Source organism: Phasianus colchicus, chromosome 1, assembly GCF_987193195.1.
Source record: "Phasianus colchicus chromosome 1, bPhaCol1.hap1.1, whole genome shotgun sequence".
Taxonomy (NCBI): domain Eukaryota; kingdom Metazoa; phylum Chordata; class Aves; order Galliformes; family Phasianidae; genus Phasianus; species Phasianus colchicus.
The window spans coordinates 184,936,732-184,964,108 of record NC_143436.1 but is presented as its reverse complement, the minus strand read 5'-3'; the positions used below and the strand labels follow the sequence as shown (position 1 = coordinate 184,964,108).

The 27,377-nt window shown below is 34.8% G+C and overlaps 1 protein-coding gene across 1 annotated transcript in view; it reads left to right on the top strand.

Moving 5' to 3' along the window:
• The window catches only part of LOC149920311 (contactin-5-like), a 93,506-nt gene extending 66,402 nt beyond the window's left edge, over window positions 1-27,104 (top strand). The window contains exons 6-10 of the mRNA XM_090146864.1: window positions 1,235-1,337; window positions 16,738-16,919; window positions 22,481-22,617; window positions 24,474-24,603; window positions 26,642-27,104. Coding sequence (XP_090002990.1) covers window positions 1,235-1,337; window positions 16,738-16,919; window positions 22,481-22,617; window positions 24,474-24,603; window positions 26,642-26,817 — 728 coding nt within the window. The 3' untranslated portion in view covers window positions 26,818-27,104. The remainder of the gene's footprint in view (window positions 1-1,234; window positions 1,338-16,737; window positions 16,920-22,480; window positions 22,618-24,473; window positions 24,604-26,641) is intronic.
• The last annotated feature ends 273 nt before the right edge of the window (window positions 27,105-27,377 follow it).

Genomic DNA, 27,377 nt, shown 5'->3' with positions numbered 1-27,377 from the left:
TATGATTCTTCCTTTATTTTTTCTTGCATAAGAGATCTTCTCCTTTCTTTTTCTCTTAAAGTCTTGTTCGTTTGTACATTGGAATTTCTTTGGAATTTCTTGAATGATTTTTATAGATTTAGACCAGATTTGTCTTGCTGCTAGTGTATCCACAACTCCGATTCTATCCAGTTTTCTAATCCACAAATCTAATTCTCATTCTTTTTAATGTAGGCTTTTACTGCTTACCCTGATAGCTCATCCTCTTTCTAACCAAGCACAGTTGTTAGCATATTCTTCTTTCATTCACACTGTGACGTTTTTTCTCAGTCGCATCAAATACAAACTACACACCTTGCCTTATGTAAACTATCTCCTTCCCCTATTCATTTCTAATTCTTCAAATCCTACTGTCAGTCACTCCGTACTAAATTCCAGATATCTCTGCTGATGTCAATGTTTACATCTTTCATATCCAAAAATGATTCCCTAGTTTTGTTTAACATGAATAAAGTGTGTTGTCCAGATTAATCATTTCCAAAATTAAAAAGGCTGTTGAAAATTAAATAATTGAACTTTTTGTCACTCTACATGTCTGTATTTGTGTCTCTGTACATAAATTATTTTACACAAATGCCGTAGAGGTTTTTTTTTCTGATCTTGGAAGGTCCTTGGTTGAGTGCAATATGATATGATACGTAGGTCTCATTTTTGTAATTATCATTGCACTGGTAAATAAAGCTTTGGTCTAGGAAAATTCTCATCCTACATTAATCTTTCAAAATGTAAATATTAATATATGTCTGAAGAAATTAATCCTTTTTCTCAAAATTTATTGTAGCAATGTTAGTGGCCCTGAAGAGCATTTTAAAATATATACTGGATCTGAACAGAGCATATCAGATGAGGCATTGGCACAGACTGCCCAGAGAGCTGTGGTGCCCCATCCCTGGAGGTTCTCAAAGCCAGGTTGGATGGGGCCTGGGCAGTCTGAGCTGGTGGGGGGCAACCAGCCTATGGCAGGGATTGGAACTGGATGATTTCCATCTTATATTTCTGTACTGTCCTTTCCAACCCAAGCTATTATATGATTCTGTGATTCTATAAATTGGGCTATTTATGTCAGTTATTAGCTTTTCTGTTGGGCATGAGGGACATCAAAAAGTAAGCCACACCATTTTTTCTGATATACATATGATATGTCAATATATGGCAAACAAGTGATATTTCATTTTAAATATTTCTTATTTTCCAGGTGTGATGGGGGAGTATGAACCAAAAATTGAAGTTCATTTTCCTTACACAGTTACAGCAGCAAGAGGAACAACTGTTAAGATGGAATGTTTTGCACTTGGCAAGTAAGTCCAGATTATTTCATAATTAGATATGATTGTTTATTAAGATGTGACATGTCTAATTTGTTGTCCCATTATTTTGTTGTATTGCATTTTCACAGACATCCATTTCTGCAGCTAAAACTAATTATGAATTCCCTGCCCAACTATTTCTGTGGACAGTAATTCGTTCAATTTAAAAGACTGTCAAAATGAAAAGTAGTGTTCTCACAAAGAAAAAGAGAACAGTTTTTGTGTTGAAAATTTTACCACACTCACGCTTTTATTTATTGTGATAACGTTTAAATCAGTAAATTCAATCAGTAAATTCCATTTTGCTCTGCCAAAATATTGTAATTGGAGAATAAAAAAGATTAGTATCTTTTCTTTTTTTTTTCCAAAAATACAGTTGTTGGGTTGTTTTTTTTTTGTTGTTGTTGTTTGGTTTTGGTTTTTGTTGTTGTTGTTTATGAAGATAATAGCACAATGATCTGAGCATTTCCTAACGCACTTTGTAGAAACTGAAGTTCTCTCATTTCTACCTGAGCTAATTGCTCTACTAGAGAATAGGCACTTTGTATACATATCTAGGTAGGGAACTGATAATGTTTTGATTTTGTTGTGACAGTTACTCTTGTTGTCATTTTAAAGAGTAAGTGTGGCAAGGATAGTATACATTCAGGCAGATCTAAACAGTAATTTGAGTGACTCAAAGAGAATATTTTTGCCTTTGTATATATATTGAAAAAAGGTGTTCCATAATTGAAAACTCATAAAAAAATATAAATAAATAATGTAAAATATAAATAAATATATTAAAAAAAAACACAAAAGATTTTCTTTTTCAAAGATGTATACCTTAAAATTACAAGAGGTGTGTGTCAAATGTGTCAGTGCAATCACACTGTATTGAACACCATTCAGTTCGTTTTTGCAGTGATGCTGTTTTTGCTCATATTTTCCCTGGTCATACAGCTCAGTATCACTCATCCTGCCTGGTTTTCAAGTTTACAGTTTATCAGGGCACATACAGATTCCTCATGGGCTGGCTTGAATTAAGAAACAGTGGGAGGTTTTTTATGGTGGAATTTCACAATTCAGTTAGTCTAGGGCCATGTCAGGGGTTCTGTATGCTCTTCTTTTTTGTCCCCCTAAGTAAGAAATAAATTCCAGAGGAAAGAAATTTTAAAGCAATAAAGTAATTTCCTGAAGATCACCACTCCACATTGTTTGGTATATGTGGTTTTCTAGAACAATCTGTTGAAGCCTGTCTTCATCACCTGAGAGGACTTTTTTATATTTTTATAGCTATTTTTACATTCATGTCATTTTTATTACTTTTTGTTGTTGTTTTGATGATTGGTTGGTTCGGCTCAGGTTTTTCCCTTAACAATTTATATTTAATAGCTGGATGAGATTTGTCTCAAATTTGTTTTCCTTCGCTCCTGTTTCTCCTGGCAATCCAAAATCATTTGATCAACATCCAAGTTAACCTCGATGACTATATCAATAGAAAATATTCATAAACAATTGCAGAGTAATATTGCTTTAATTGTATCTATTTAGGCCCAGTGACCTTAAAGTGAAAGATAGAACAGTGCTCAATCAGTCCAAACAAAATTTAGGAGGCATGCAGGGAACCATCAGGCAGTGGCTGCTTTTTGTAGATTCATGTTCCACCAAAATGCGAACAGGAGCTTCAGAAAAAAAAAAAAAAAGGGTGCGGAGAACTTCTGTGGGGTAAAACACAATTTTTATATTTTGTACAGTAAAGACAAGGAAAGGGGTAAATGAGAGAGAACAGAAAACCAATAAATGGAAAGATTTACAGAGATACTAGATTACATGAGAAGAATAGCTGATTGTATAGGCAGGTTGCTCCAGGCTTCCTCCTGTCAGCAATGTTAACTACTTTTCTGCTAGGTTAATACTGGCAACAAGTCTCTTTTAGACTCCTGGCTATGGCTGGAGCAGTAACCAACATATTAGTTTCATTTTCTTCCTCTTGTTGGAATTAAATTGCAGTTGCAGGCAGATTCCTAGTCAATTGTCACTTTTCAGTGAAGAGGATGTTCACCAAACGTTGTCAAGACCAAGAGTAAAACATCTTGTAGGCAAGAAAAGCAGGTGCTGATACTTTCCATCATCAGTACCTTCAGATTTAGTAAACTCTCTCAAAAAGACTCAGTTTTTCAAACTACCACATAAGGAAGCTGATGATTGATAGGAAAGGCTTCAATTAGTTTATTTCCAGGTTGATATTTGGCACTAAACTTTAACAAGCAAACAAACAAACAAAAAACAACAAAGAAAAACAGAATACCTGATCCATCAGGAAATTTAAGGTTATCTAATTAGTTGATCCCATTTGCTGCTATTGCAATGGGCAACTATTATTAACATACATACTCCTTATCTTCTTATCAGGTTCCCTGTTCATTTTCATCACTTTCATTTTTTTTCCCCATCTTTTATTTCTGATAGCTTGTACAATTTTTTTCTTGTTCTGCTGCCACAGGTGCCCATTACCAAGCCGAAATAGCAGCTAATTAGCTCTTTATTTAACATGTTGAGATTTGAATTCTCAAAACCAATGTGCTGCTGTTTTTCTTTTGCTTTAATTTAGCAGTCTCAAATGTTGCTCTCCTCTTATGCATGTAATTGTGAGTGTGACAGACATTCCAGCAAGATTTCCAGGTATCTGAAAACATTCCAGAAAGAGCCTAGTTACAGATCAATGATTTATTAATAGTGTTTATTTAGAACTGCCAGTCACTATGACTGTAGAAATTAAGTAAATTGGATCTGGGCTGTAGAAATTGAACAAATTGGAGCTGTGCAGCTTTTGCCTTCAAATTAATTGCTTAACAGGTAGAAATTTTCCAAAAAGGATTTTATTTTGACCTAAGTAACATGCTGCTTGTTCAGTTGCAAGAGAAAATACTGTGTTGGGAATGTCAGAGATAAGTAGATTTTATAGTTTCTAAAGAATTCAAAATAATACAGGAATGAAATATGTCTAAATAATATTATTTGAATGACATAATGCTGCTTATAATGATCAACAATAATTGGCAAAGAAATTGCTGCATTTATCCACTGTGGAGATATAACAACCAGAAGAATTCAAAATAAATATATATGTAATATACATCAAAGTGCATTTTGTAATTAGCTATGTTTAGTGTTTTGTCTTGGGTTTTTATGCTGATCTACATTTATTTGCAGATGTTTTTTACAAATAGATTTACTCTTATACCCACAAAAAGACTTGTGTTTTGATTACTTCTATATTTTACATATACCTGTATACGAAGCATATATGTGTGTTTTCTGTCACCTTTTTAATTATGTCATATTAACTAGGATCATTTGAATTTGGGTTTCTTTGCTAGCATAACAGACAATCATAATTTTTGGCAAAGAAAAATTCAGAAAAATAAACTCATACAATAATAAAGGACTCACATTTTTTTAACTTTTCATAAGAACTACGTGACAACGTGCTTGCAATTATTTCAGTCACAACACTTGTCATTTTAACACTTTCTGACTTTGGGGAATATTTATCTCAGAAGTACTTTTATTTTTACATGGGTCTTAAAAGCAAAAGTAAATGGAAATAAATTTTATAAATAGTTCAGACAATGATACAGGACTTGTGTTTTAAATACACTCCTTTCCAACAACCAAACAGTTGTGCCCTCAGAGGAAAGCAGCTCAAGAAAAAGGAAGTGTTAGTACAATCCTGCTCTTTTTTCCCTAGTTTTAAGATATATAGTTCTAGATTGACTTCTTCTTTCCATTTCAAACAATTTTTCTAAGCATACTTTTTCACACATAAGTATTTTAAAACCAAGTTGCATCACATTACATGACCATCAAAGTTGAACCTTTTTTTTCATTGTATTTTTGGCAGTGCAACATACTATACTGCTGCTTTTACTTTGTTCTCTATATAAACCTCATTGGTTTTCTGGTTACAGCAAAGAAATAAAATATATATTTTTATTATGATGGTGCCTGTGATTCTGTGATTCTGTGCCTAAAGCCAATTTTGAGTGAGTAATCATATTTGATTTCTCACTAGAACAAATTAGAGGATGTGGTCTATAGCCATACTTGCTAAAGTTTCAATCTTTGCTTTAAAAATAGAATTAATGTTTCAATGAAAAAGAAATATATATATATATCATAATAGCAGAACATGAGACAACACAATATAATACAATATAATTGAAACTGAAGCAAATAAATAAAATAAAATGAGGGAATGTTTGAAAGTGAAGTCCTTACTCCAGTGTTGTATGCAAGATGGCTAAGGAGCATACAGAGCAAAGCAAACAATAAGAAAGAGCCAGTCTCGTGACTCCCAGTCAGTTTTATCTTCCCCTGACTGAAAAACGGAAACAGAACAATGAAGTCTTCTGGGAGCAGTAGTTCATTTTTCTCTTCTGAGATCCAGTAACTGGAACTATTGACAATCCACAGAACAGCAGCATTAATTCTTCAACTCCCAGTACACTACATGATGATATAATGTGGAATACCAATCGAAAACTATAAAACCATGACAGCTAGGAAAGATGTGGGCCCTCTCCAGGAGGAAATTGGAGACATGGTCACAAGAGATACAGAGAAAGCTGAAGTGCTCAATGACTTCTTTTCCTCATTCTTCACTGGCAAGGGCTCTAGCTGTACCACCCAATTTGCAGAAAGTGAAGGTGAGAACTGGGAGAAGGAAGACCTGCCCATTGTAAATGAAGATCAGGTTTGAGACCATCTAAAGAACCTGAAGGTGCAACAAGATCTTTCCATTCCGAGGGAACTGGCAGATGAAATTGCCAAGCCACTACCCATCATATTTGAAACATGGCAGTCTGGTAAAGTTCCCACTGACTGGAAAAGGGGAAATATTACCCCCATTTTCAAGAATGGAAAAAAAGAAGATCCAGGGAACTGCTGGCCAGTCAGTCTCATCTCAGTGCCTGGCAAGGTCATGGAGAAGATCCTCCTAAAGGCCTTACATGTGCCTAAAGGCACATGGAAAATAAAGATGAGGTGATTGGTGGTAACTAACATGGCTTCACCAAGGGCAAGTCATGCCTGACAAACTTGTTGGCCTTTTATGATGAAGTTACACTGTCATTGGATAAATGAAGAACAACTGATGTAATTTACCTGGACTTCTGCAAAGTGTTTGACACTGTCGCACCTGACATCCTAGTAGCCAAGTTGCAGAAAAATGTATTTGATGGGTGGACCACTCACTGGATAAGGAATTGATTGGATGATCACACCCAGAAATTATTGGTGAGCGGCTCAGTGTCCAAATGGAGGCTGGTGATGAGTGGTGTTTCTCAAATATCAGCACTGGGAGTGGTACTATTTAACATCTTTGTAGGCAACAGAGGGACTGAGTGCACCCTTAGCAAATTTGCAAACAATACCAAGTTGGGTGGTGCAGTTGACATGCTTGAGGGAAGGGATGTCATCCAGAGGGACATGGACAGGCTTGAGAGGTGGACCCAGGAGAACTTCATGAAATTAAACAAGGTCGAGTTCAAGGTTTTGAACTTTGGTCAGGGCAATCTCAAACACAGATACTGATTTGGCAGAGAATGGCTTAAGAGCAGCTCAAAGGAGGATTTGGGAATATCAGTTGGTGAAAGAATCAACATGAGATGGCAATGCGTGTTTGCAGCCTTGAAGGCCAACCATGTCCTGAGCTGCATCAAAAGAAGCATGGCCAGCAGGTTGAGAGAAGTGATCCTGCCCTTCTAACTTCACTGGTGAGGCCACACCTGGAGTACAGCATCCAGATGTGGAGTTTTCAGTGCTTTAACAACATGGACCAGTTGGAAAACATCCAGAGGGCCACAAAAATGATCCATGGAGTGGAACAACTCTTCTATGAGGATAGGCTGAGAGAGCTGGGGATCTTCAGCCTGGAGAAGAGAAGGCTCCAAGGTGATATTGGACTTTCAGTATTTAAAGGGGAGCTACAGGAAAGAAGGGGACAGCAGGGTCTGTAATGATAGGAAAAGGGGAAATGTTTTCAAACTTAAAGAAGGTCACATATAAGGAAAAAGTCTTTCTTTACAGAGATCATGGTGAGGCACTGGAATGGGTTGCTCAGAGATGTGGTGGATGCCTCGTCCCTGAAGACTTTCAAGGTCAGGCTGGGCTGACTCTGAGAAACCTGATCTAGCTGTGAATGTCCTTATTCCTTGCAAGGGAATTGGACTAGATGACCTTTAAATGCCCTTTCTAACTGATGATTCTATGATTCTGTATTCTGCTCTGCTCTTGTGAAACCCCATCTGGATTATTGTGTCCACTTCTGGGGCCTTCAACACAAGATTGACGTGGAGCTGTTGGGACAACTCCAGAGGAGGGCCACAAAGATTATCAGAGGTCTGGAACCCCTCCCATGCAGGGACAGGTTGGTAGAGATGGGGCTTATCAGCCTAGAGAAGAGAAGGCTTCAGGGAGACCTTATAGCAGCCTTCCAGTACCTGAAGGGTACCTCCAGGAAAGCTGGGGAGGGACTTTTTATAAGTGTATGTAGTGACCTGAGGGGAAATGGCTTTAAACTTGAAAAGGATAGCTTTAGACTAGATATTAGGAAGGAATTCTTTACTGCAAGTGTGGTGAGACACTGGAACGAGTTGTCCAAAGATGTTGTGGATGCCCCCTCCCTGTAGGTGTTCAAGGCCAGGCTGAATGAGACTTTGAGCTAGTCTAGCAGGAGCCATCCCTGCTTAGCAGGGAGGTTGGAAGTAGGTGATCTTAAGTGTCCCTCCCAACCCAAACCATTCTATGAGCTATGAATTCTATAATTCAGTGATTCTCTTCTCCAAGGTAAACACCAACATTCTCAGCCTTTCTTCACAGTAGAGGTGTTACATTTTTTGTGTCTGTCCTTTGGATGCACTCTAACAGATCGGTGCTTTTGTTTTGATGGACTGTAATGGAATTGTCAGGTCACAGCCTGAACCAATGGTTGAGCACCAGGTGAGAAGGAATGGCTTACCCAGGGAGCTCAGGTGCAAGCAATGCACCTGAGTGACCAGAAGGGGTGAAGCCTGGATCCACAGCTCCTCACCTTCATGGATAGAGACAACATTTTTCTTGATCTGTCACTGGTTGTCAGATGGGTGAGCCAGTTTTTCTTTATTGCCTGCCATTACTCCATAGTGCTTATTTCTCATTAGGAAGTATTGTCATCACCTTTGTTTGCCATACATGGACACAGAATTGTATGTAGTACTCCAAGCAGGTTCTCACAAGAGCAGAGTAAATGGGGAAAATTGTCTTCTTGACCTGCTGGCCATTCATCTTTGTATGTAGCCCAGAATATGGCTGTTTTCTTGGTGGGGGCTTAGAGTGCATACTGACTGCCCATATTCTACTTTTAATCCACTGGTATCTCTAAATTCTCTGCAGAGTTGCTCTCGATATGTTCTCTGAAACATTACTGGCAGTGGAAAATGCTTCCAGTCTACATGCCAGAATCTTGAAATTGGCATTGTTGAACTCCACAAGATTCACACAGGTTCTCCTCTCAAACCTGTCAAGGTCTCTCTGGGATGTCTAGTGGCACCACTCAGCTTGGCTTCATCAGCACACTTACTGAGGATGCAGTCAATCCCACAGTAATTAAGATACTAAATTGTGCTGATCCTGACTCAGAAGTGCTTGTGTCCACACATTACTGTTTTCTATTTAGACACGGAGTTATTGACTATAACGCTTTGGATATGGCAGTCTAGCCATATTGTACCCATTGTACCCATTTCTCTCCAATTTAGAGGTAAAAACATTATGGTGGACTGTATCGAAAACCTTACAGAAATTCAAGTACATTACATCAATAGCTCTTCCCTCTAACACTGATAGTACTGTTAGCCATGGGGTATGATCTCAGATCTTTATACTGTGGTGGCAGTCAGAAACATAGCTCAGAAATGCTGTCAAAAGTGGGATAAATTTTCAACCCCAGAAATTGCTCCTCTTTTAGATATTATGTCTCCTTGTACTTTCTCATGAACATGAGATAGTCCTTGCCTCTTCCTATGACAACAGTGATAAATAGAGATACTTGTGATACTATAGATGAGTCCATGTTCGGAACATTTAGTGCATATTTACAGCTCTCATTTCCACTGATTCCTCCGACAATAACACATAAACTGTCACCCCCTACACAGGAGCTGCTGGCCAAAATGAAGCATGAAAAGACATGATAAATCACTACATTGAAAAATGAAGAATGGGAGATTGAGGAATGCTAACAAGTTTTTAATATATAATTTGCAGGTGAATTGAAAGCTAATTTTGACTTGATTTTTATATGTGTTATTATACTAGCAATTTAATGACATGCCAAGATCACTGTCTTGCATTAAATGGAACAAATCATTCTAGATAGTACATACTCAATTTCTTGTGGAATTGGAGATTCAAATACTGTGTGCTTGGTTTTTTTTGTGTGTTTTTTTTTTTTTCCCCTTGAAAATAGGAGAAGTACTGGGGGAACAAAACAAGCAAAAATGTTAGGACTGTCAAATATTAGTCAAATCAGAATGCAGAATTCCACAGATAGCAATTTGCTTTCAATTTCAAAAATGATCTTTTCATGTACAGATCACAGATCTGTAAAATGTCTGCTTGCTCTTCTTATAACATGAAAATTATAACATAAAATAGTGAAAAGATTTGACTAACATTAAACTGCAAGCTAGTGAAAAAAAGAAATCATATACAAATATATGTTTCTAAAACCTATATGACAGAAAATCATGCTCCTCTATGCCCTTTCACACCACTTCTCAGTTTTGAAAGCAGTTTTTGTTAATTAATTATATCGAGTGCCAAATCTGAAAGCTGTGAAAGCTACTCTGCACATTCACTGATAGCAAAACAATCCCAAGAGGGAAATGAGTACACTCAATAAAAAAGTACTTGTCATTTTTATTCGTAGAGATGTCCTTCCACCTGGAGACAAACTTTTGATGAGAAGAAGGAACCTTTTTAAATGTGAACATGTCTCCTTCATGTTCAGTTTTTTTTATGTAAGACAGGAGCAGATCTAAGATTTGTTTCCTTCCATAGTACATACTTTTAATGTCAAATAAATCTTAGACTTTTATCAATTTAAAGTTCATTTTTAATTTATACTGAATAGGAATTTATATAATAAGGTGCTAGAGTAGGATTGGATTTAGTTCCTGTTTTTCAAGTTAGATTGATTTTTATACTCCTTTGAGTAGATTTTCTCTTGAATAGACTTTATAATATTGTTGCAAATATTGCAATCATTCATAGTAATGTAATAAAGATTCTTTGGTAAATCCCGGGTAGCACTCCCATGCCTCATTCTGCCTCACTCTGACTAAGTGCTTCATATTTACATTTTGATATTTAGATTTAATTGCTTTTATCATGTGACATTAGGAAAATGGAAAAAAAAAAAAATCAACCCCAGCAAGCTGCAAGTCCCTATCAATCGGACATCAATCATGAAGAATCAGTATTACCAGTTCCTTCTCTTTCTCTCTGAGGACCATCAAAGAAAACTTGCAAATGTAACTGAAAACTCTGTTTGGTAATTTAGACAACCTTGATTTATACTTAAAGATAAAGGAGAATTTTTGTAAATGCCTTCTTGTAGCTTCTATGTAAAGGTGACCTTCGAATTGAGGACAAGAATGAAATGCTTATGCTGCAGAAATCTGCCTGCTTCCATTTACATTCCAAATTTACTATCCAAAAGCACGTTTGTTGGATTTCTCCCTGTGTCACAAGTTGAAAGGATCAGAAGGAAAGGATTTCTTGCAATTTGTAAATTCTTCATGCATTATCTCCTCTATTCACTCAACAGATGTCATATATGATTTTTACTTTTCAAGTTTCCTCATATCTGTTGACATAACCATATCCAAGTCAATAGCTTATGACATCTTAACTGTTTTTATGTCCTTATAAATTTATAAATTTATAATAATGTGTCCACTTCAAAGTATCTCCAGCCAGCGAACTGAGATAGGGATGATACAAAGACTAAAAAGAAAATCACTGGATGAATGAGGAAAAAAATGAACTTCCGTCCTTATCTAACAATTGTAATAGCACATTCATTGCTCCTCTATTCCATGATGTAACATCCATTATTTAATGATGACTAAGCAGAGGAACGAATTTTGCAATACGACCAAAGTTGAATCCACAGAAGGAGCTGTTTGGCATTTTCCACTAAATTTATCATTACCTTGCCTTAGTGTTATGATTTCTCTGAGTTAATACCATTATTTAACTTCTAAATGTAGACACAAAATGGAACAGATTGCCCATGGAGGTGGTAGATGCCCCATCCCTGGAGACATTGAAGGTCAGGTTGGACAGGGCTTTGAGCACCTGATCTAGCTGTGGATGTCCCTGTTCATCACAGGGGAGCTGCACTAGATGACTTTTAAAGGTCCCTTCCAATTCAAGCAATCCTATGATTCTATGATTCTACCTTGTATAGAGAAATGTGTTAGTCTCCTAAATCCCAGCACCTGATCAGAACAGAATTACATGGGATATGCTAAAGATTAAAAAAAGAAGTGTGAGTTTTTAATATTCATCTCTAGAAAGTGATGGCAAGAATTTCAGGATATTCCTCAGCACTTTAACCCTACAAAATTAGACCAAAATAATTAAAAAATAGGCTGGAGGATGCAAGGACAAACGGTTCTTGTCTAATCTTAAATGCACAGGCATGAAGAGTTTTCCAAGATATATTATTATGTGAACCTGTGGGTTTGAAGGAATCACTCAGAACAGTGATGCCTAATAAAACATTGTAGTGTGGACAGGATTTGAAATTCACACCAATCAAAAATTGAAAAATTTATTTATATTTATATATGCAGCTGAAAATTAGAAATTTAGATCCACAGAAAAGGTATTTTAAATTTCCAAATAAAAATTCCCAAAATTTTATTTCAGGTTAAATTGGTAAACAAACAATTGTATAAAATTTCTTCATATATGTTTTTCATAGCATTCTATTTCTAATGAGATTTGTGAATATTCCCAACAAATTCAAGAGCATTTACCCTAAATAATATTTTGCTGAAATGTTACACTTACATTCTCTTCTAGATATAAATACTAAACTATAACTTATGTTTTCTTAAAATTCAAAGTGAACAAAATTGCAGTAATGGCTATCACAGTCACAGACGACCTCTGAATTTTTTTCAGCTCAAATAGATAGGAAGGTTAATGATGGTATTTTGGAATTAAATAGTTAATTATTTTTTTTTTCCCAGTGATGCTAAGATTTACCAGCAAGATTCAACACCTTCCAAAAGTGAGAAGAAATCTTGTCTTTAACTTAACTGAAAGTTGTGTTAAAGTACGCATAGGAATTAAATGTGAGCAGTTTTACGTACTCAACAACTAACCAATATTCCCATACATTATCTGCTTAGACACAGAACAAAAATGAATTATAGTTATTACAAGATTTTAAAATTTCACATATTATATTAAACTCCATGTGATACTTTTAATTGTTGATTGTTTAAAAAATAAATAAATAAAGCTGTGGATCATTTGAAAAGATGAACAATATTTTGTTGATGAGCACATATTTTAGTTAGCTTTCATGGTAAATCTTGTGAGTTTTCTAGAACAATAATCATTTTATTCTTTCACATCCTTGCCCAGATATTTTTCATACTTTCATTTTATACTCACAAGAGTCACAAAGGAGAAATAGGCAAAGATATTTTTTTATTTCAGATGTAAAATTCATACCTCACTTGTGAGTTATGCAAGGAAAATAAGAAGCTTCATTAAGCAGAGCTACAAGATGTCTGTGAATAATGATTTGCTGTTTGGATGTACTTTCCTTTGAAAATTATTACCTCTACACACTAAAGTAATTCTTCCTGCTTGAAAAACTCTGCTTACTACTTCATATTGATGAATAAAAAAGTGAATTTTTAAAATATGTTTCCTAATGAGCCAGAGAATATCTAGTTTCTTTTTTATTTGAAATGTTACACACACTTATTTTCTGTAGCATACACTACAGCAAATTTCAAAAATTTAAAATAAATTTAAAGGAAATTTTCTAAATACTTGAATTTCAGAATAACCTTGTAATGGCTAACTGAGACAACAATAAAAGTTTATATTTTCATTGTTTCATGGAAATATATACCATGAAAAATTCTATTTATCATTCTAACATATTGAACCAGTTTTCTTCCAAGACAATGGAACAAATGCTTTTTTTTTTTTTTTCTTTCTTTCTTTACTCATTGTTTCACTGCTAAAAGGCCTGAATTATAGGCAACAAGCATGGCAATATTATGGTGCAAAATAGATTATACTTGCCCACTTAACTCATTCATAAGACAGCAGTTGTTGAGCGGTACTGCAGTGTAGAACATGAAGAATTTACACTGTGCACCAGTCTTGCAATCAGTAATGGTTACTTAATATTTGCCTGGCTAGAACTGCTGTTTTGCAGCCAGTAAACCTGACATAATTATATTATATATAGAAAGAATACAAGCATGTAAACAGTTTATACTCCAAGATGAATGCAAAACAGTACTTATGAAATCTCCATGAAGTCACTAAAGAAAGACTGACTTTGAGCATCAAAGTGAAAGTGAAATGTGGATTTAGAAATATGAAAAAAAAACCCTAATATTTTTATTTTGTGCTACTTCTAACATATCAAAATAATTCCTTCAAGTACCGAAAGGAAGCCTATAAAAAGGAGGAGAGTCAACTATTTGAATGGGTAGATAATAGCAGAATTAGGGGAAGTGGTTTTAAGTTAAGGGAGGGGAGATTTAGGTTGGATGTCAGGGAGAAATTCTTTACAGAGAGAGTGGTGAGGTACTGGAACAGGCTGCCCAGAGAGGTTGTGGGTGTCCTGTCCCTGGAGGTGTTCAATGCCAGGTTGGATGGGTCTTTGGACAGCCTAGTCTAGTATTAAATGGGGAGGTTGGTGGCCCTGCCTGCAGCAGGGTTGGAGCTTGAAGATCCTTGAGGTCTGTTCCAACCCAAGCCATTCTATAATTTTGATAGTTACTTGTATTTTGAAAGCAAATCAAAATATGTAGCCATGAACTGGAATATCAAATGGGAAAGATTAAAAAAAAAATTATTAGTTTCGTAGAGAGAAAGAGGTATTGAACAGGATGAAGTAGTGTTTGATAAAAATGAAAAATTCTTCGTGCATTATTGGTTGGACTCAATGATCTCTGGAGGTCCCTTCCAACCCCTACGATTCTGTGATTCTGTGATTTCTTCTGTAGGGATCAGTAATAAAGGATCATTTTGAAAGAACAGAGAGCTATTGCAGGAACGAAATCTTACAGATTAATCCACACATGTTCAAAATGAGGTTTTGCCAAGTAATCAATACAACAAGCTATTAAATGATTATGTTTCTGATATATTCAAACAAATAGCAGATACAATTCCAGAAACTGTACATTAGCCAACAAACTTTGTAAAGGTTGTTGTGCTTATACACTCAGTGAATTTCAAAAATCTGTTGCACTCAGGAGATACTAACATCCAGTCAGAAGTCTATGAATTTTTTAATCTTAATAAGGCATTTGCATTTGGAGCAACTCTGCTGAAAGCCTGATCCCAACTTCAGTTTTTCACTTCCCAAATTTTCACTGGCTGAGAAATAAGTAGAACCATAAACATCAATGTTTGCCTGTCATGGAGTTAACTAGATCAATCTATGCCGGTGACAGAGGGGCAGTAGGCCTGTGGATCCCCCGACCCCAAAAAATGGGAAGGAAAAGGGAAAAGGGAGATGGGAGCCGGGCTCGAGGAAAAAAGCCAAAACAGAACAGTGGCAACAATCTAAGGAGGAAAATTTATTTTACTAACTATGATATCAGAACGCAAGATAACACAATATAATAAAATCTAATTGAAACTGAGACTAATAGATCAAATAAAATAGGAGAGAGAGAGAGTTTCCAAGTCCAAGCAAACCTGAAAGCTTGGGATGGCTAGGAAACGCTCTCACACACACACCCTGCAGAACAGTAAGAGCGAGCAAGAAACAGGAAGGCCTAGATCCCATGACTTCCATGACATACAGGGACAGGTACTCAGAAATGGAACATTAACACTTTAACTTCTGGTGCACTACATGATGTTACAGTGTGGAATACCGAAACCCAAAAATCACAAAACCATGACATGACATTGCCATATCTGTATTTGTTATATCTCAAATTGGACAGCTTTAAATATTGGGAAAAAGATTTGTTTGTTTGCTTTTTACTGCAGCTTCACACAACAGTAGTAAATCCCATCAACTGAATAGAGTAAATTATAGTAGAAGTGAATAGATTATTTAAATTTCAATCTCTGCTCAGTGTATATCCCAATCTCAACTTCCACGAGATCCAACTGTATCTATATCCAAGTTAAGACTTGAAAGCAATTCAAATAAATCCAAGATATTTTTATGAAAAAGAATCAACATGTAATTGTTACATTTTCTCTTATAATGTCCACCTATCTTTTTGGATATCTGAAGTAGTATAGCTCTCAGCTCACAATCAAACAATGAGGACAGTTCTTTTTTCTTTTTTTTTCCCTAAGTATCCACTGCCATATTTAGAGAAATGTACCAGAAAACCATGGAATAAAAATCCTGACTGAGGAGTGTTTGGTCTAAAAAGAACGCTGAATGAAGTCAAACACTAACTAATCTAGTTCTTCCCTCAGTATGATTGTAAAAGACAAATTGGAGCCTTCCCATAGTCCACTGTGGAAGCTACAGTGATAAACCCTTCCACTCTAGGGAGCAAGTATGTAATTCAGTCAGAAGTGGTAGTACCATGAATACGGACTTCCTACCTAACTAGTTTTATAACTTAATATTATAACAGTAAAGGTCTGCAAGACTTTAGTCACTTTATTTTACCCAAAGTACAATGTTATTGAAATCCCACGTATGGACAGATGTATCAATTACTGATCTCCAAGATTGCGGGTTCATGGTAGGAAAATCAAGAAGTGGTGGAATTTTCTCAGTTCATCTAGTGTTTGAAGTTATTTTCTTTTACCTACAGAGTGAACAAGCTCAGGAGTAAAGCATAGAGTTCTGAAGAAGCTCTAAAGAGAGCACTTATAATGATTTATTTGATCTCAGTAAAATCTTGACCTCCCTTGTGGATAAAACAGACAAATTCCATGTAAGAAACCATTTGTTAAAGATTCCCTGCAGAAAGTGAGCTATATCAAGCATATATGAACTTCATTGTGGTTGTATTTTATTGCTCCTTAGATTATTAAATGTTTAAACTACCGGATCACAGAATCTACATTCTTAATAGTGAAAGAGTGCTAACAGAAATTTTACTAAATATTTCAGCCCTGTTCCAACAATCTCTTGGAAGAAAGTTAATGGTCATAATCCAAGTAAAGCCCGTCTGAGAAAATCCCAAGCTGTGCTTGAAATACCTAATGTGCAGCTAGAGGATGCAGGGATGTATGAATGTAAAGCTGAAAACTCACGTGGAAGGAATGTCTTCAGAGGACAGCTACAAGTGTACAGTAAGTGTAATTGCACACAGTATTAACCAGCAATTCTTTGTTCAAAGATTTTATATGTATGAAGGATGCTAAGGTCCAGTAGAAAATAAATAAATTTCTTCAGAAATAAAATAATTATTGAATTAAGATATATATATCTTTCTTCCCCAGTAATGAATTGAAGTCTGAATTATGAATGAAATTGACTTCTTCAAAAAACTACCTTAATATTTCATTTTTCCTGATTCTTAGGTGTTGTCTTCTTTTTAAGAAATTTTGTTATAATTTGAAAAGTCCATAATTTTTCACAGGAAAATCACAGATTGGAAGGGACATCTAGAGATCACCTACTCCAAACTCCTGCTAAAGCAGATTCCCTACAGTAGGTTGCACGAGAAGGTGTCCAGAGAAGGAGACTCCACAATTGCTCTCAGCTGCCTGCTCCAATGCTCTGTCACTCCCACAGTAAAGAAGTTATTTTGCATATTTGTGTGGAATTTCCTGTATTGTTTATCTCTGTTGCCCTTATGCTGTCACTGGGAACCACTGAAAAGAGCCTGGACCCATCCACTTGACAGTCTCCCATTAGAGACTTATGTAGGTGTTGATAAGACCCCCTCTCAGTCTTCTCTAGGCTGAACAGTCCCAGGTCCCAGTTCCAGACCCCCTTTCAGCCTTTCCTCATAAAGGAGATTCTTGCACAGAGCTTGCAGGCTCTGTGGCCCTCTACTTGATTCTCTAGAAGTTTCTTGTCTTTCTTAGAATCATGAAATTGTAGAATCTTTTGAGTTGGAAGGGATGTTTAAAAGCAATCCAGACCAAATCCCCTGCAATGAGCAGCAATGCCTACAGTTAGATCATGTGCTCAGAGTCCTGTCCAGCGTGGGATGTCTCCAGGGATTGGGCACCCACCACAACTCTCTGGGCAACCTGTGCCAGTGCCTTATCACGCTCACAGTAGAAAATTTCTTCCTAACATCAAACCTAAATCTACCCTTTTTTAATTGAAAGGCATACCCCTTTGTCCTAACAAACAATCTACTTCAAATTATCTAAGTTATCTGTTTAACAGCTATATGAAACACATATTATATTTCTGTTATGTAAAATCTGCAATTATCTTTCAGATTATCTTATACATAATTCAAAACAATATATGAATTAAAGTTTTACCTATCTGCATTAGTAGGAAGCGAGTTCAGAGCAGGTAACAGAGATCTTTCAAGTGGAGAAGACTGACAGCAACCTTCAGCACATAAAACAAGAAATAAAAACTTGTAATAGTTTCCTAAAGTAACATTTCTTGGCCTTGAGATGAAATACTCCCCAGTGAACCTTTCGCATCAGAGCACTCCTGAAAATAACATTAGTGTCTCTACAAACCCTGACATCTCATTCCAAAGGATGTAAGTTGGTTGATAAGAAAGATTTTAGGCACAGAAAGCTTAGCCTTTACAAAGTTCTCAGCCTCTTTTGTTGAGATCTGTTGCATAGGGATATAGAAGGTTTACTCAAAACAGTATTTGCTCATACACCTTTTGTTCAGAACAACAGTCGGCATTAAAAGTTTTACTTAAAAGCTCATTTTCACATCTTATTGCTCCAGAAAACTATGATTGTTTTTTATCTCAGAAATTCAGATGTAGACCATCATTCCTTACCAGAGAGTTCTTGTAAAATTTTAGGAATTTTACAAGAATTCTAGGACCAGTTGTCATATTGTGGTCTCACAATCTGCATGTCTCTCAGGGATCAGGCTGTCTGTTTGAATATTCATTTCATCAATTGCATCCAATCTGGGTGATCACAGAGTGTTTTGGAGAAAATCCACAGCACTACATCTGCCTATCTGGTTGGATTTAGTAACAAACTACTGATTTTTCATTTCTTACCTGGTGCTGCAACACAGATATACCATGACTGCTTGACACAGCTGATACTTCAGATGTTCAGAAAGTGGTATTTCAGTTGCTGACAATTTAAGATTGATGTAGTCCCAGCACTTGGTGGAAATTTAGCTGTAGACATGACAAAGTCATTAAAAATATAATTTTGATAATGCAAGGCATCTTCATATACTTGACTGCAACCTCTTTTTGCGAGATGTGTTTTTTTCCCAGGTGATCCACTCATAGTGTCATTTACATGAAATTTTGTTCAAGCTGAATATGATTAATAGATGAGAGCGCAAAAGATACAAACTGAGTGGAGAAATTGAACATTAATCTTTTGAAGTCATGGCTCCTCCATAACTTCTGACTACTTGCATGTTACCAATGGCAACTGCTCTGTGCCATTGGTACAGTTCCTGCTTTTTTCTCTCTCTGACCCTGCTGGGTTTGCTTATGTGTTACCTACTCACTAGTATCAGCAGAGAGTTGTAATGTGAACCAGACCATGGGAACACTTTTCCTTGCTATTTTCCTTTCATCTGAATCAGTTCCCTGGTAATTATACAGAAACTGGCTAAAGAGAGAAAGATCGTACCTTCTCCTATTCACACTTTAGGATACTGTCTGAAGTCATTTTTCTACATAAAATTTTCTCTTAAATATTCTTTCAGCCATTTTCTTTTTAATTATTTGAGAAAGTGGGCTGAATTTTCTGTATCTTTTCTTTCTTTTCTTTTCTTTTCTTTTCTTTTTTTCTTTTTTTTCTTTTTTTTTCTTTTTTTTTTTTTTAACCAGAGGATGTAATAATTGGCCTGTAAGCTTGCTATTTTATCGCCAACATGTTTTTATAAAATATTTTTACATTCACAAATAAAAATATGAAGAAATGCAGCATTAAATAAATCACAGGGTAGACAGTGATTTCAAAATTTTGGCAGCCCTGCCGAAAGATATAGCACAATACCCATGAAGGCCACTGAATAATAAAACACATCCTTCTACTTCTACATTTACCCCACAAATTCTTCACTAAGCAGATAAAAACATCCATTTTTTCCCCAACCAGTAATGTTACATGCAGAAAAAAATAATAAAAATAAAAATAAAAATAAAAATAAATAAAAAAATAAAAATAAAAATAAAAATAAAAATAATAATAATTACTTTCCAAATCTGTTTAAATGCACTTTAGAATTTATATTTTCAAATTCAAATTAACTGTAATTACGGAATGAGGTTTCTTTTGCCTGCATGTATAGCAAAACAACACTTAAATTTTTTTGTTTGAAAGAGAAAATAATACATTCAGTCAGAGGCCATAAATCCAGTTAAATATTTCACATTTTTCTCTTTTAATTATTGACAGTGTTTAGGGACAAGTGTTAAGACATTATGCAGAAAGGCTCTTGCTGATGAGGAAAGAGTGAACCCTGTTTTCTTGTCGCAAAGTAAGAATAACATAGAGAGGAGGATAATCCAAAATGTATGCTATTTGCTTTAATTATGCATTTAGCTCTGTTCCTGTTACATCTACCTATTGCTTTGCCATTTTATTCCGAATTCTCTTGCTTCACTTAAAGGAGAGAAATTCTGAGTCATTATCTTTGCTGATAGAAATTTGACAATTCTGAATCCAAAAGCTATTAAGACTGTTAAAAAAAAAAAAAAAAAGAGTAAAAATACTCCATGTAGCAAAAAAAAGATGATAAATACTAACGGATTGTACAATTATGTTTTTCCCATGCCATGACAGTAGAGGCCAGTGGGTGGGAATGGTGGTTTTCTGCCAGGAATACCTCTGCAACCAGGCATGGTGATGCAGTACTTAAGTGTAATCAGGTTCACTCTTTAATTCTTTATGATCTTGTTCATGGTGGCAACATGAAACTGTATATGTTTTGAGTTGTATAGTAGAAGTTCTAGAAAAAGCAAAATAAGGAGAGAAATATAAAGAACATCAGTTCAGTGCCTCTTTGAAATTGCATAATTTTAAGGCACCACCAGCTAACTTGTACAATTTTTTAGGTACTCATTCAGCTCTCACCTTTTCCGAAATCACCTTAGCTTACTCATTTTCAAAGTAAGGAAGTGCTTCGCAGCCTTTGTGCATACTGAAAAACTCCAAAACAGTAGCAGCTTAACAATGTAATTGAATTATGTTCTTAGGACAAATTAGTAGGCAACGAGTCAGCAAGGACTCTCACAGACTGCTCTGAAGCACTACATGGGATCTTTTGATTAACATAAGAATCCAGTGATTCAATGCCGAGGAGCATTTATGAAGTATACCTTGACAATATTGAGAATAAAGAAGGTGGAAGCAGTTGGTTTTTGCCTTGGTGTGGAAGTAAGGCTGTTTTTTTTTTTTTTTGTATTTGTTTTCCCGCAATAAAAGAGGAATGAGAGATTCTTTTTATGACACATATCCAGTTTCTGACAACTATCTGGTCAGGGAGTTTTATGCAGATTGTTCTCTGCTTAGGAATGATAGACACTCCTTTCACTCTCTGTATAATACTTGCAGGAGATGTAAGCTACAAGAAGTTTGTCATCTGTCATGCTTCCTCATACCTTTTCATATCTTTGATTGGTGACCTGTTAAATGATAGATAGATTTAAAGATTTATTTTTAAACTTGGTTCCTCACATTTAAACACATTATCAAATTTCCAACAACTGAAGCAGAGAATCTGTCATGATAGAACTGAATTTCTACTTATTCAAAGTAGAAGAATTTTATATTCCTTTAAAAACGGAGGTCATTACCTATTTATTCTCTACTATTTAAACTATATATATCAAGTATCTTTAAGTTAATTAGTTTGATCTATTACCCTCTTTGTTATAAAAATTGATGCTGCTGCATGAAAACCCACAATGTGTCTTTTAAGCAAATATATTTTTAATGAATACATAAATTCTTCACTGATTCATACAAAGTTTACTAAATGGCACAATTCTACAAATAGACACTTTACTGATCACTGAACTGAAGATTTGGATCTCTACAAAAATACTCCCTATTTATTACGTGAAATCCAGATATTAGTGATCACATATATGGCTAACAACAGACTACCTTAAAAATAAATAAATAAAATAAAATAAAATAAAATAAAATAAAATAAAATAAAATAAATTCAATATTGACTTGCTATGCAAATCCTGTTAGTAATGAATGTTGGAAATCTAATGTGGGTTTTGTTCTTAAAAGTATCAAAAACATTTTCTCTCTTGAAATACAAATTAAACTCAAGAAACTCAGAGACTATCATAATTCACATCCCCACTAAAATTTAAATAGTTTAGATCTTGCAATGTTACTAAATATTATACTATGATTACAAAGAAAATGTTCCTAAATCCACTCATAATAAATGCATTAATATGTATTACTCTTATTCAATCGTTTGGACTTGATTAAATCAGGCAGACTTTCAATTCTTGGCTACAATACTGCTCACTGCTTGATGCCATTACGGTATTTCCCTTAAAGTTAAGTAGTTTCATTTCATTATTTTCATATTTCCTCTTTCGGCTTTGATTGTTTGTTTAATTATGTTTCTTTTTGAGGCATAGACTTTGTAAAAAATATAATTCAAGTTCTTTAACTGTTTAGGTCTTAGCATATCTGCTAGACACCTATTATGCGGTATGCTTTATACATAGCGTGGTATATTTTCCTTGCAGCCTACCCACAGTGGGTGGAGAAACTTAACGATACTGAATTAGATAGTGGGGAACAGCTACGATGGGAATGCAAAGCCACTGGAAAGCCAAGGCCCACGTATCGTTGGCTGAAAAATGGAGCTCCTCTCTGGCCACAGGTACATTAGATGTGGTGTCAACAGTATGCTGCATGTTTCTCTTTTAGTACAGATGAATTTAGCTAAAGTTTTAAAATGTAATGAGTGTTTTCTTTATTAGTTTCTGAAGTGTAATTATAAAGACAAGTTCTAAACATTTGTTTCTCTGATTCAACTTAACACAGAATTGCAATCATTAGTAATTCTCTGTAGTTCAAAATATATGGGAAGTAAGAACTTCTGAACTATGCCTGTAATTACACTGCCACTGTCCTGTAATGTCTAAGTCCCCAGTACGTTTACTTATTTTTCTTTTTTAGACAGTGATATTAATTGCAAAATTATGTTAGAGGGTAACAACTAAGAGGACTGTCTTTGCTTAAGCATATGCTCCTGCATATCTCTCTCAATAATAGGTTATTTACTGCAAAACATATTTAATTTGTACTCATCAACACATTTGAAAGCTATGTAAGAGGGATAAATATTGCTCTGTTTTCATCAGTTTTTGACTGTTAATTCTCTTTCGAACTCACCATCAACACCATTAAAATGTTCCAAGAACATAAAGTCTTCAATACACTCACTTGATATATTTTAAGAGTTGATCTAGATAAAATTCTTTTCTTTTTTAAAAGAACACTTAGACCATGGCCTGTCATTTTACTGTTTTCTTTTTTTCACAGTGAATAATCAGCACATCAATGCCACTCACACCTTGGTTGTTTGCTATCTTTTTGTTTCTGTTTCTTTTCTTGCTTGTTTCTTTCTTTTTCTCCTAGCACCTTTTCTTTTTAAAATCTCAAGATATTTAAAGACAGTTTTGTAAATTTATTTCATAGTTTTTTTTCTTCTTTTCTTTCTTTTTTTTTTTTATATAATTAAAAATAAAGATGTTCAATCCTGGTAGAAAATGTCTCAATTGGTAAAAGTATTCACATAATTCACATAAGAATTTATGAATTCAAAGGATATGATACTTTCTTCTCAGTGATTGTTGCTTCCATCTGTGAGCATCAACTAATTATGCAAAGAATGAGATATAACATAAGCAGAGTTTATTTTTGAAGATATGAGGCATTGATAATAACTCTTTATGCTTTATTTTATACTTTTCTGCCTTTTAGAGTGAGCTATCAGTCCTGTTATTGATGTAATATATCTGTACATTTTGGCTTTCTAATTTTCTAAATCATCAGTTGCATTAGACTTTTAATTTCATTTAAAATTAAAGGTTTACAACCAAGGGAATACTTTTTCATAGTTTTCTCTGCAGTTTGACACACCTTTTTAGTAATCTTTAACAAAGCCAACAAATGTAGTAATGAAACCTAGAGATGTTTTATAGCGGTTCAAATTATTCCTCATGTAGTTCCATGAAGTACACATACCCATAAACAGCTATTTATGCCTTTCTCTTACATCTATCATAAGTATTTTCTATTACCATACCTTTCAAACAAGAAATTTGCATCAAATTCTTCCACTCATTCAAACAATCTTTTATGTCTACTTTTGAGAAAAAATAGTAGTATGACTGAAACAAAACATTTGATGAGATTTGAAGATCATCATATATGTTCCACTTACACACAACTGACTTCTCACCCCATTAAAGCTACCAGGTTGAACTGCTTTTAAAAATCATGTTACAGTGATAGCACCAATGAAAGAGACAAATAGACAACAGCAAGCATAGGATAATATATTCTTTCAGATGTTCTTGGAGGTTTTCCTGACCTGCATCATCTTTTTATTTTTGTCATCTCTTAGATAGCAAGAACAAAGTAAGCCCAAGGAAATCTGTTGCTGAGTTTTATTTTAGTTCAGCAATGTCTTTTTTTCCCTTTACCTTATTCTTTCTTATTTCATTACAGAGCAGAATTGAGATGGTTAATAGTGTACTGATGATCCGCACTGTGAACATCTCAGATGCTGGAATGTATCAGTGCTTAGCAGAAAATAAGTATGGCACCATCTATGCCAGTGCCGAGCTGAAGATTTTAGGTGAGTATTATCAAAAAAAAACAGACTGCTCCTTTTTCCTGTTTATCCTGTTTAATAATTATATTTGTTCTTGGCATCTTATGATAAAGAACAGCTTCTGTCAGTCCAGGCTTCATAAAGCAGATAAAATTGGCTTCTTTTTTTCTCTTGCTACTTATGTGTGACTGAGTCCTTTATTGCCTGGGAGAGCACATATCCTTCCACTAATTGAGTTTTTTATTTTGTGAATTACAGCCTCAGTTACATTTTGCAAGTATCTAGGTCTATGTCAATTAAAATACAAGGAAAAGAATTTTTAATTCCTCAAATACAAGTGCAAGTAAAGAAAAAGAGGAATATTAGACATATTGCTGATTAAATTTGTATTATTTATATTACTTTTAACAGGGCCATTAATCAAAGGTGATTAAATATGATACTATATTACAGATTTTAAAATTTCTTTTAAATTCACCGAGACTGACTGACTACCGGCAGCATTTCAGCTAGTATCTCACACTAAAGCAAATACACTATGTGATGTTTCTCAGAAAATGAAGGAAAATTTTAATTTTTCACAAGCTCAGAGGGAGTTATTGAAGAAAAACATGAAGCATGCCTTATCAAGACTCCCTAACTTTGTATAAATCAGGATGTGATAACACGCAATAGGACACTGAGACAAGCTTTTGAGAGACTCATTTTCTCTGAGCCACAGTCTGTGGCTGCACTCTTTCCATCACTTTGCAGGGCTCTTTGAGATTCAGTCAGGAAAGAGATCCTTGTTGGTTACAAAGTTTTCTTATTCCGTTGTTTTTTTTTGTTTTTTTTGTTTTTTTTGTTTTTTTGTTTTTTACTTTTTTTTTTTGTCCCTATACCTATTTTATCAAGTAGCTGTACACTTTCTTTGGTGTTCTGTAACACAGTACATCATTAGCATGTGTTGCTGCAGTAAAATTGGCCTTCATTTTGTGACTACTGAAATCATGCCCCTGTTAAATTTTAGCCATAATATTGAGTTAAAGTAGCTGCTGTGATTAATTTTCTGGATTCTTAAAGGAAAAATTACAGAATAAATTGCCATATACATATATCTGGTATGAAAATTATAAAAAATAATGGCAATAAATTGCTACATATGTGAGGCAGTGAAGATGTTCTTACATGTGTAGTAGAGATACTTGGGGAGGAAAGAAATTGTTGTCTCTGTTTTTCCAAAATGAGCTTAAAAAAATACAAACAAATGATTTCACAGATAATCATAGAATGATTCATGATGGAAAAGACCTTCAAGCTCATCAAATCCAACCATCCCATTACTAAACCATGTCCCTTAGTACCACATCCATTCTTAAACGTCTCCAGGAATAGAGAGTCCACCGTGACCCTGGACAGCCCATTCTAGTGCCTACAACTTTCCTTTCTTGTGAAATTACAGTAATTACTAACATTTTTATGACACATTTATTATCTTAACAGTGTTGTTATAATCAATGGGACTTCTTGAGAAAGGGTTTAAACATCTCCTGTAAAAAAAAAATTGGTTAAACATCTCCTGTAAAAAAACTCTCACTTTTCAATCCCCATCACTTAGACAAATAAATAAATGAAATGGAAAGCAATGCAATTAGTCTAACAGTAGCATTATTTATAAGAATTAACTCTAGGAAGTTCATTTTAGATTGCTATGGAATTGATATTTCTTTACTTTTTAACTTGTTACTTCTAACAAGCTATCCATGAAATCCAAAAATTTTAGAAAAGGTGTAGCTTTATAACTGTGGCATTCAATTTCTAAAGCTGTTGGATTTAAAAAACAATTTTAATTATCATATTAATGTGGATAACATCTCCATAATTAATAACTTGATTAACTTACAGACCTACCGTCTCGTCTTGAATGTTATTTCAAACACCTTCTACAATTCCATCTAATCGGTGGTACAGCCATTTCAAAACCAAAAATGAAAATTCTATACTCCAAACCAAACTATTAGAATGTAATGGAATGGAAACCTATGATTATTTTCTATAGAGTTAATGTGCTTCTTTCCAACAGCTTCAGCTCCCACTTTCCCACTAAATCAAATGAGGAAAACAATAATTATTACCAAGGGCCAAGAAGTTGTCATTGAGTGCAAGCCACAAGCCTCTCCAAAGCCAACTATCACTTGGAAGAAAGGAGACAAAGCTTTAAGGGAGAGTAAGAGGTCAGAAGCCTGTTCGGTAAACTAAATATTGTCTTTGCATGCTTGATTCTGTGGTTCTAAATGAAAATGCAGACAGTAACAAGAACGAGCATGCATAAGCATGTCTATGACTAGTGTCAAGAAAGAGTATACATAACCATGTCTATGACCAGTGCAAAGAACAAGCGTGTGTAAGCATGGAAATGACGTAATTATTTTGTCAAGATTATGAGGCTCACAGTATTGACTCTATTGTTCCCACAGTATTGAAATGAAAACTTTTCAAATTATTCAGAGATGAAGATGAAAAGATTATTTGGGGTTTTTGTTCCCTTTATTTCCCACTATTAATTTCAGAAATGCTTGTTACACTGTATCTATTATACATTTTGTGTTTGAGAATATTAAAAATATAGACTGAGGATATCAGAACAACATAAAGTAACAAATGTGCTTATTCATTTAAAATGCTTTTAGTAAGGCAGATTGACGGCTTGATCACATTGGAAGTCTAAGAATAGCTTTAAAATAATTCAGAAATGAAAAATATGATTCCATTATAGGATTTAATTGTACAAGTAATTTCTGTACTCAGCAGCATGTCCA